This window comes from Brassica napus, chromosome C3 (genome assembly GCF_020379485.1).
Source record: "Brassica napus cultivar Da-Ae chromosome C3, Da-Ae, whole genome shotgun sequence".
NCBI classification, from domain to species: Eukaryota; Viridiplantae; Streptophyta; class Magnoliopsida; order Brassicales; family Brassicaceae; genus Brassica; species Brassica napus.
Window position 1 is genome coordinate 8,157,427 of NC_063446.1, and position 10,565 is coordinate 8,167,991.

The following is a 10,565-nucleotide window of genomic DNA, read 5'->3' on the forward strand; positions in this document are numbered from 1 at the left end:
ATGATCAAAATAGCCTCTTTTTATTTTGAAAATTTTCAATTTTTTTTCATTTTTTAAAATTTGAAACCTTATCCCCAAAACTCGACTCCTTAACTCTAAACCATAAGCTAGATTAGTTAACCTTAGGGTAAAAATACATTTTTATCATTTAATAAAACTTATTTTGATCATTTTCTTCATTGAATGCTATTTTTGTGATAAAAACTTAAAATGAGTATCCTAGAAAATTTCTCTAGGGAATTTCTCTAAATAATTAGTGTTAAAAATATTAATATAAATGTTGGAGAAACTGAGGTTGAAAGACCAGAGTAATGCTGATGTTCTTATAGTGTTAGGAACTGGTCTTTTAGTCTTTTAAATGCAAGGGGTGGACAAAAACTAGCGATCACTAATCAGAGATGTTGATTTAGAAAAACTAAACTTTTTTAAATTTTAACTGTTTGAAGGAGGCTAAATTGAAACTAGTTTCTTGGTAAGCCCATAAAACGAATTTGACAACCAATTTAGAAAGGCTTCATATTTGTATCTTTCAAACCCATAAAATGAACTCGGCCCAAGCGTAGCACTTCAACTTCCCGCATGAGCAAACAAAAAAAAAACCGTAGCAACAAGGAAGTTTAAAGGGTAATATCGTCATTATAGATGTTTAATCCCTTAGTCTTCCCCTTGTCCGAAAGAACAAAACAGTTAAATCTAACGCAACGCATTTTCTTCAAAGAGAGAGGAGGCATCTGAGAGAAAAGCACTAAAGAGGTCTCTCTTATCTCGCCGCCGCCGCCGTCAAATATCGCCGGAGATCTGCATCAATCCGCCGCCGTTTTCCAATCCGCCGAAGTCTTGCTCCGTTCCGCGGCGCCAAACCTTGGATTAGGGTTTCCGATTTCGAAATCGAAGAAGAAGAAGAATCAATTGGGGGGGGGGGGTTTGCGATTTGGGAGATGCCGAGGAGCACGAGGCACAAATCGAGCAAGCACAAGGACGCGAGAGACCACTCCGATTCGGAGAAGGAGGAGAAGAAGAGCAGCAGCAGCGCGATTAGGGTTTCTGGGGAGAAGCGAGGGAAGGAGTATTACGATAATGGAGAGTACTATGAGGAGTACACGTCATCTTCTTCGAAGAGGAGGAGAGGGAAGGGAGGGGAGAGTGGGAAGGAGGATGAGAGAGGGGAGAGCTCGAAGAAGAGCAAGGTGTCTAGTGAGAAGAGTAGTAGTAGGAGGAGGGATGAAGGGGATGGGGAGGAGGTGAGGAAGAGTAGCAGTGGGAAGCATAGGGAGTCTAGTAGGAGGGAGAGCAAGGACGTTGATAAGGATAATAAGAAGTCTAAGGAGAGTAAAAGTGATAAGCTTTATGATGCGGATGATCACCATAGATCCAAGGGCCTCTCTGATAAAACTGGTAAGATAGCCTTTAATTCTTGTCTTTGATGTTGCTTCTGAGACATAGTTTTGGTTTCAGTTTGTCGAGATCTATCTGTTTTCTGTTGTGTTTGTGTATGAATCAACGTTCTATTTTAATTGAATTGAGTGTTTTGTCTTTGTTGCTCCATCTGAGACGCAGTTTTGGTTGCATGATGCCTTTTCTGGTAATGGGAATTTTAGTAGTCTTTTGGAGCAATGTTGTGATTAGCACTTGCAGAATTTGATCCGTGTTGCTTTCCTTTTCCAAGATAATATAGAGTTATTGATTGCTGCTTTTGTATGTTATGACTCTGGTTTTAAAATATATATATGAAAATGTGCAAACGCTATTTAGCTAGATGCCTCGTATAACCGGAGAATTCTTTCATTGGGTCTTTGCTGATGTGTCTGTTTATTGTGGATTCAGAGTCGAAAGCTGAGGATCAGCAAAGGAGTCTAGGCACTGAAAATCATACTGAGAAGCGATCAAGGCGTAAGAGGGATGATCATGGAGTTGGAGACAAGAATCAAGATAACAGTGATGATGACTACATTAAAGACGGAAAACACAGAGGAGAGAAGTCCGGAGACAAATATCTGGAAGACAAGGAAGAAGACGTCAAACAGATAAGTGAAAAGCAGAGAGAAGACCGACCTACTAAAGAGCATCATAGGTCTGATGCAAAGCTCCTCCCAGACGAAAGTAAAAGGAAGTCCAAAGTACAGGATGCTGACCATGGTCATGAGCCTGACAGTGAACTTGATGGATATCACGAGCGTGAACGGGACCGCGAACGTGGTCGGGATCGTGATCGTGATCGTGATCGTGACTATGAGCGAGACAGGGAGCGTGATAGGGATAGGGAACGTGATCGAGATCGTCGGGATTATGAGCATGATCGTTACTATGGAAGGGATTGGGACCGTGATAGGAGTAGAGATCGTGACAGGGATCATGATAGGGATAGGACTCATGAGAGAGAGAAAGACCGTAGTAGCCGTGACTATTATCATGAAGGGAAACGAAGTAAAAGTGACCGGGAAAGGGATAGTGATCGTGACGCGTCGCGTCTAGATGATCAAAGTGGTCGGTACAGAGAGAGAAGAGAAGGGAGGAAGTCTCCGGATTATCAGGAGGTCGTAATGGACACTAGAAGTAGCCGAGCAGGGCCTGATGGTGATGTGATCAAATCAGAGCGTCAACCTTCCAGTTCGGTTGTTCAAGAAGAGAATGGGTATGTTTTTTACTCTAATGTTGATTTGCGCTCTTGCTTGAATTTCAGATTAAATGTTGATATTGATAATAGTTTTGTTATGGTGAAACAGGAATGTCTCAGATCAGACAACAAAATGGGTCTCCTCCAGGGAGGCGGCTGAGCTGTCTGGAGGATCAGACAGAGGTACAAGACAGAAAGCGTCTGAGAAGACACCAAAGACGGAAGATGGTGTTTTGGGCGAGTTTCATGGTTCGGCAAAAGCTTCTCCCCGCCCCATGGTTGAAAGATCTCCTTCTTCGACAAGCCTTGACCGGAGATTCAATAATAATCAGAGTAGTGCAAGATGGAGCAATGAGGTTGAAGAAACCGGCCTTAGGAACAACGCGAGAGATTTTTCAGCACCTGAGGACGAAAGGCTTCGGGCAGACGACACATCCCAGGGAGACATATCCTTTAACAATAAAGCCAACCAGAACAATTCTTCTTTTCCTCCACGGCCTGAATCCAGGAGTGGCATGAGTAGTCCTAGAGTGGGCCTTCGAGAAGACGACAACAGGTCCAACACCGGTGGGCGTTATAGGAGAGGCGTTGATGGGATGATGGGAAGAGGGCAAACACAGAGTAATAATGCTTGGAGAGGTGTCCCAAGCTGGCCAGCTCCACTTCCGAATGGGTTCATACCATTCCAACACGTTCAACCTCATGGTTTCCAGGCTATGATGCCGCAATACCCATCTCCATCTATCTTTGGAGTCAGGCCTTCAATGGAGATGAACCATTCTGGTATCCCTTACCATATACCTGACGCTGAGAGGTTTTCCGGTCACATGCGTCCTCTCGGGTGGCAGAACATGATGGATAACTCGGGTGCTTCTTCTCACATGCATGGCTATTTTGGGGATATGAGCAATAGTGCTTTCAGGGATGAATCAAACATGTATGGAGGATCTGAGTGGGACCATAACAGGCGGATGCAGAGCCGTGGCTGGGAGTCTGGTGGAGATGAATGGAAAAATCGAAATGGAGATGCCAGCATGGAAGTCTCGTCAAGATCTGCTAAAGATGATAACTCGGCTCAGGTTGCTGATGGTGAGTCCCCCGGTGGCCAAACAAGCCACTCTGAAAATAACAGGGGGAAAAGCGTTGAAGCTGGGTCTAATCTAACGTCTCCAGCGAAAGAAATGGATGCGAGGTCTCCTAAAATTAAGGTGGAAGTTGCAGCTGAAGATCATGTTGCAGAAACTACTGATAAGAGAAGTGAACGTTTTTGCCGGCATTATCTCTCAAAGCTTGATATGTCGGTAGAACTTACTGATCCTGAGCTGCGTAAATGCATCAGCGTATTGATGGGTGAAGAACATCAACCAATTGATGATGGAGCTGCTGTGTTTGTAAATCTCAAGGTAGAACACTGACATCATTGATTCTACTTGTATTGGCTTTTAAAACCTTTTCTCATATCTCTGTATATTCTTTTTGATGACAGGAAGGTGGGAAGAGAGTGCCAAAAGGCAACAATACTTCTTCCCTGGCGACTCTTTCATTGTTTCCTTCTCAAAACAGTTCATTGTTTCAGGTAAATGCACTAATGCTAGAAAAGATAAGATTCTGATATTATTAGCTTCCTGCAATTTAATATAATGTGTTTCTTTCCACTTTCAGATAGCGATGGAACTCTACAAGGAGCAAAGAGTTGAAATGAAGGGTCTTTTAAATGTTGAGATTCACAGGCCTTCTCAAGCCTCTCCTTCAAGCTTGGTTAAAGTCGATGTGTCAGATTCAGACACATCCCAAAAGGAAAATCAGGAAGAATCCTTACCTGTTGATGCTGGATTGGAGATGGGAACACAAGTTGAAAGATCTTCATCTCCCATCCCAGACAAGTCACCGGAGGCTGTGGCCTCTGATCATATTGAAGATTGTGAGGAAGATGGAAAGCCAGATGATGGAGCCGCTGTAGACCAAACAATGGACACGGCTCCTGAACATGATGCTGTTACAGAAGGAGATCCTGTTACAGAAGGCGATCCTGTTACCTTGACCGTAGCTTCACCAGAAGCTCTGGAGGCTATGGAGGTTGAAGAGGGGAAGGTGGTGTGTGAAGACCAGGAAATGGAAGAAGCAGAAGAAGAGAAGGAAGTTGAAGCTATTGAAGGTAATGGAGATGTATCTCCAAAGGTAAAGGAATCATTAGTTAATGAAACTGATGAGTCAGTAATAAGTCAGATACATGATGCTACTCAAAGTACACATTAAAAGACATTTCTATTTTGCATCTCCTTTCTGTTTTGTTTTTGCTTTTCATTTTCAATGCCTTATTAAAAAAACATTGCTTAATTTTGTTCTGTTCTTTTTCCTTTGTGCCCTCCTTTCTCATTTCATGCAAAGAGAAATAATAAAACATTAGAGAAAATAATCTGGTGTAGTCTTTTTTTTTTTCTCGTTTTTATTTGATATTTTTGAGAAAATTGAAACCTTGTCAAGAAAAAAGGTTTGAAGAGTTAGATATACAGAAATGGGAAAAATTAGAAATGACACAAAGCTACCCTCTCTGGTCTTTGTCTACTTACTAAACAAAATAATTTTCATCAGCTTTAGGCTCACTGAGACTCCTATTAAAGCGTGGAGAGCAACAGGTTCTTGGCTTCTTTTTATGTGTGTAAAGGAGCAGCTCCAGCAAAGTTTCTCTTTTATGTAGCATCAACTACAAACTCCTCACTAATCTAAAACAGCTGCAACAAATTTGAAACGAACATAAAGTTCAGAAATCTATATGCTCAAAACTCATGTGTCAGTTTCAATCCTTCCCTTCCCTACCATATCTTGTTTCCCTACAATGATTCCTCTCACTTGTTCCGCAGCGCTATTCAAGAACCTTAAAAGAAGATGCATACAGGGGCGAAGCTAGGATGTGGGAAGAGGGTGCCTGTGCACCCATAATTTTTTTTTGAAAATTAATGTATTTTTGTACAAATTTTTGTATGTGCACCCATAATAATTTATAACATGCACCCACAAAAATAGATAAACTCTAGAAAAAAACAAAACATATCAAATATATTTAACAATTTAAACATAATTCACTCTATTTAAGAAATCAATAAATCTTGGATTTAAAAGACATTTTTGTTTTAAAATCTTTATCTATTAAAAGTTTCTAACAATAAAAAAACTTAGCCTATTTAAGTAAATAAAAATAATTTAAACTCCAAAACTACATACTTAAGTTTTGAATTGTATATTTTTAATTACTAGTTTACCATTAAATTCTAAAAATAACAAAATATCTTACTTTTAAACAAACTTCTTATTTTGTAGTAAAACATTGCAGAAAAAACATTTTATATGAACATATATTTTATTGTAAATATACAAAAATTTAATGATTATCTATTCTATTTTATTAAAATAAATTTAAATATTATAAATACAATAGTGGAAAACTGATGAAAAGTAATATTGAAAATATTTTATGGTATTAAATTTAATAAATATTTACTTTATATTTTAATTAATGTAATATTTTAATATATTATTTAATATTTATTAAATTAATATTAGTGCACCCACTAAATTACTAGTCTGGATTCGCCCCTGGATGCATATCAACAAACACTAAAAACAACAGAGGAAAGGAAACAGACTTTCTTCATGGAAAAAGTTTGTTCAGATGTCTCTGACTACCATTTCTCGTTTGATCTCACTTACATACGAGTATACGACTCCGTAAAGATACCAAATGGAGTAAGAATACTCTGTAACTCACTCAACATGCTCTGTATCTTCAACGTAACTACACCATCATTCAATCAGTGATTCAATTTATGGAGTTAGGTAGCTGATCAAATAGATATATACTTAAATATTTATAATTATATATTTATAATATATCTACACATCTCACATCACCATTACATAACTTCTGTAGCTACAATTTTTCTTTCCTTAAAAAAGCTTATTTTAGAGAAACCCTTTATATACAAAAACTAATTAGATGCTCATAACATCATTATACATTATATATAAAACAAAACTAGTTTCTAGTGACATGATCCTTATCTCCTCATTCTTCAACTTTCTTCAGTCCCATCCAATTCTTTTGAACTCATTCTACTTCCTCTCCTCTGTTTTGGCAAACCTTCCTCGGATCCTTGGTTGGCTATCTGCAAGAGCTTTCCTACAAGCATACTGAAACCAAACAATACAACAGTTTGAGTTACTTCAAACTAAAAAAAAAAAGATTAGTTCTCAAGAGGATCTTCAAGTGTTTGAATTACCTTGATTTTGCGTCCGAAGTTTCGCCTGCTCTTCTTGTTCCTGTATCGAGACAGCTTCTCACGTCTATCATCTGAAGTACAGCTCACAATAATCATATCCAGTGGAGATTGAAAATGGCCAGTCCCAAGTTTCTACTCATAAAAAAAAAAAAAAACTCTTAATCAGCAATTCATATAAGAGTGTCTAAAAAGGACACAAAATTTGTGCAATGGTTCAAACCTGTATGTCGCCTTCACTAAAGGCTCGTCGCATCCCATTAACATAACCAAAATCCAACTGAGAAAAATCAGGGAAGTTCTGAACCACAACTGCTTCTTGATTCTGTGACCAACCCATAGAGCTCAAATTCTCCGAGCTAACGCTCTTCTGCAAATCCTGGCTCTCAGTGGTGATCAGAGATATGTTCTTGACGTCTAAGACATCAGAGAATGAAGGCTCCATAGCTGACTTCATCATGAGATCTTGCTCACACTCATAAAAGGCTTTGTCAAGAAGCTCTTGGCCACTCTGAAGTGACCCTAGATCAGGAAGCTCGCAAAGCCCTTGCGAAGAGTCTTCGCCGCAAGAGATCATTGTCAAAGCAGCTGAGAGTGGATCAACGGCTAAGATTGGCTCTTCAAGAATTGGATCAGGAGCTTTGAATAGATCTCCTTCTTCTCCAAGGTCATAGTCAGTTATGTTTGTTGACTTAGCAAAAGCGTTGTTCTTGTAAAAAATAAATCACAAACAAAAGTAAGCATCAGAATCAAAGACCACAACACAAAACAAAACAGAACATAGTTCGAGACATTAAGACAGTAAAGCACGGAGCTTTATGGGAAGTGGATCCCTTTTTTTATTTAGTGGAGAAAGAGCCAATGAACTAATACAAACCCTTTTCTACTCTTGAGGGACACGGAATCTCATGTTAAAAAAAAGGGCACACTTCCCATAATCAAATCTCTAGACTGATAAAGGGTTTCTTTAGTTTCCCGAGAAAACTTCTTTTTTTCTTTTTTCTCTGACGGGAAAATAAAAAGTTGGCTTTTTGCTGCAAAAGAAGATTCCGTTTTATAAAAAGATTCCATTTTTCTTCTGACAAAAGAAAAAAAACTATTTAGCAGCTAAAAGCAATTATGGACAGGTCAGCGGAACACAAATATCTTATTATCAAGTGACCACTTAAGAGTTCACACCACAAACGTTTCCTCTTGAACAATCAACTTCACTAGTAGACAAATTTGCTTTGTTCAGCTCCTAATAAACACTCCAATTTTAACTCCATAAACCAAAACAAAAAGAGGAAGAAATATGTTTCAATACATCAAAAAGACACACAAAAAACACTATCAGGATCTTCTGGGAGAAACCCAAAAACCAAGAAAATCAGTTTAAAATTCAACAAAAAAAAAAAGAGAAAAAAAATCGTCACAAATAGAAGATCTGTATTCAAATGCAGTGAATTAGAAAATGAAAATCCATACCATTTCATCATCAGAGAGCTTGTATGATTTGAAGAGGTCTTCAATTTGTTGAAAATCTGGTGGACAATTATGCATGTAACTGATCATTAACCCAGAATCTGCATACATTTTTGTGTTCTTGCTGTTTGTGAGAGAAAACTTTGGAAGTATCAAATGTTTTTTCAGAGAAGAGGAGGAAGAGAAAGTGAACATAAAGAAAGCAAACATGAAAAACAGAGGCCAAGTTGGGAATTTGAGAGAAAAAGATTGGGACTTTGGTCCCTTTTTATGACAAGAGAGAGAGGAGGCTTATTACATTTATTTGTGCTACTGTGGACACACTAAAGTGTAAAAAGCCCATAAACCATTACTATTATTTTATTCAAACATAAATATATTCAGCAATATAGAAAACAAAAAGGTGTCCAACTACATATAAAAGTCTTTTGTACTGTAATAATTCCATTATTGTATATATTATATATGTTGATTAGGACGTTTTATTTTTAGTGTTGTATTTGTATTTCCTTACTTTTAAGTTCAAACTGTTAATCACCACAGAAAATAAGTTCTGACTTGGTCAGTAATCAGTTGTTTATGTAACGTTTTTAACTTTTATTTTTTTTCACTAACACACTTATTTCTGTTGGATTAATTTCCTGTTTTTAAAATCAATAGATTTGTTAATCACCACGAGAATATTTGTTTTTACGTGTTTTTTTTTGAAACTATAAAGTTACAACTATAAAAGTATCAGTAATAGAGTTGTTTTTTACGTGTTTTGTCTTCACGTTCGTAGAGATGCTCTTTTGACATAATGCATACAAAGTTAAAACTATAAAAGTTGCATGATATCGGTTTTACCCCTACTTTAGAATTCATATGAATATCAAAACACAAAAATAATAATTTGTCGTAAGATTTATCTAGAAATAATTGATACTTTTGCATTATATATATAAAACTTCACTTAAAACCAAAAATAAGGTAAAACATCACTTAGTATGATGCAAATGTAGAATTAGATTAATGAGTCTTCACATGAGGTTAAGAACAAAAATGAAGACAACTTTTGAAATGTTGGTCTGATTTTTATTGGTTAAAAGTTAAAACGGCTTTCAATCTGCTCTGAGTTTTAATTTTATTTATTTTTATAATGAGTAAAGTTATACATGTAAGCATGCAATTAGAACAGGTGAACTTCAACTTGCAATGGAAAAATCCATAGCAGTGCTCCTTGTCCATTTATCACATGTCTTTTCATATATATATTCCATTTTTCAGTCATATTGCTTCTTTTTCCTTTTAACTAAAACACCATCACAATTGTCCATATATACTCTCAAAACGCGTTTACATATTACATGCCAACAGCATGACTTCTTGAGTTTAAGAATTTTGGTGAGAAAGTAAATCACTGTTTTTTTTTTGTTAACAATTATGAAAGGTAATGTATATGAAGTTGAAAGTAAATCATTGTTGTATTGAGAAGAAATGGATTTTAAAATTGAAAAAATGTTTTTGTAAAGAAACCATGAAATTAGTAAGACTATAAAATTGATATAAGTAATGTTTTTTTAAGTATATGAAATTTTTCATTCAGAAAGAAAGTGAATCATGCAATAAAGAAAGTTTAATAATGGGTAAAGACATAATAAACTAAGTTTATGTGCTTAAATGAAGACTGGATTTTTCTGTGGTGGGTTGCATGTTGTTCCACAGCCGTACTCGAGGTTTCCTTTAAAAAAATGATCACATGCATTTAGGAACGAAAAACAAATAATAACAATAATAATATAAATCTTATATATATACTGTTTTAGATAAATAATAAATCTAGAAAGAAAATTGCATGCAACACACACGAATTATATCAGTATACAGACTGTTACCTACCTTAATCTTTTTTTAAATCAGAAATTATCGAAAAAATGCTACTATATGAAATATTTTTTTTGAATACAATCCTAGAAAAAATCCATTTTGATCACTAAAAAATATTGGAAAATAGTCAAATTAATTAATTCTCACATACTACATTAGTTGTTCTGATTTTTATATAATTAAAACTAGAAAGGATTGCAAGCAAAGGAAACTTTATTTGATTGCAAATAAATTTTCCTTACATTTCTTTCAAAAAAAAATCCTTACATTAATTGTTATCACTCAAATTTTGTTATATTCGTTCTAAACGGGTTGCTCTATCCATTCCACATATTTTTGCATTCATT

At 36.3% G+C, this 10,565-nt stretch overlaps 2 protein-coding genes across 3 annotated transcripts; one reads left to right on the forward strand and one right to left on the reverse strand.

Annotated features, from left to right (window-relative positions):
- The first annotated feature begins 676 nt into the window (after positions 1-676).
- LOC106375706 lies at positions 677-4,951 on the forward strand. Its single transcript, XM_013815688.3, has 5 exons — positions 677-1,395; positions 1,825-2,632; positions 2,724-4,017; positions 4,101-4,190; positions 4,277-4,951. The coding sequence occupies exons 1-5, from the start codon at positions 939-941 to the stop codon at positions 4,868-4,870; spliced, it is 3,243 nt and encodes a 1,080-aa protein (XP_013671142.1). The 5' UTR covers positions 677-938; the 3' UTR covers positions 4,871-4,951.
- Positions 4,952-6,467: 1,516 nt separating this feature from the next.
- Positions 6,468-8,737, reverse strand: LOC106375707 (zinc finger protein HD1-like). 2 transcript variants are annotated; one of them, XM_013815689.3, is made up of 4 exons: positions 8,356-8,737; positions 7,112-7,597; positions 6,892-7,023; positions 6,468-6,802 (listed from the first exon to the last, which is right to left on the reverse strand). In XM_013815689.3, exons 1-4 carry the CDS (start codon positions 8,560-8,562, stop codon positions 6,725-6,727), a joined length of 903 nt encoding a protein of 300 aa, XP_013671143.1. In that variant the 5' UTR covers positions 8,563-8,737; the 3' UTR covers positions 6,468-6,724. The 2 variants fall into 2 exon arrangements, with proteins under 2 accessions (XP_013671143.1, XP_013671144.1); XM_013815690.3 differs by lacking the exon at positions 8,356-8,737 and adding an exon at positions 7,766-7,964.
- Between the last annotated feature and the right edge of the window lie 1,828 nt (positions 8,738-10,565).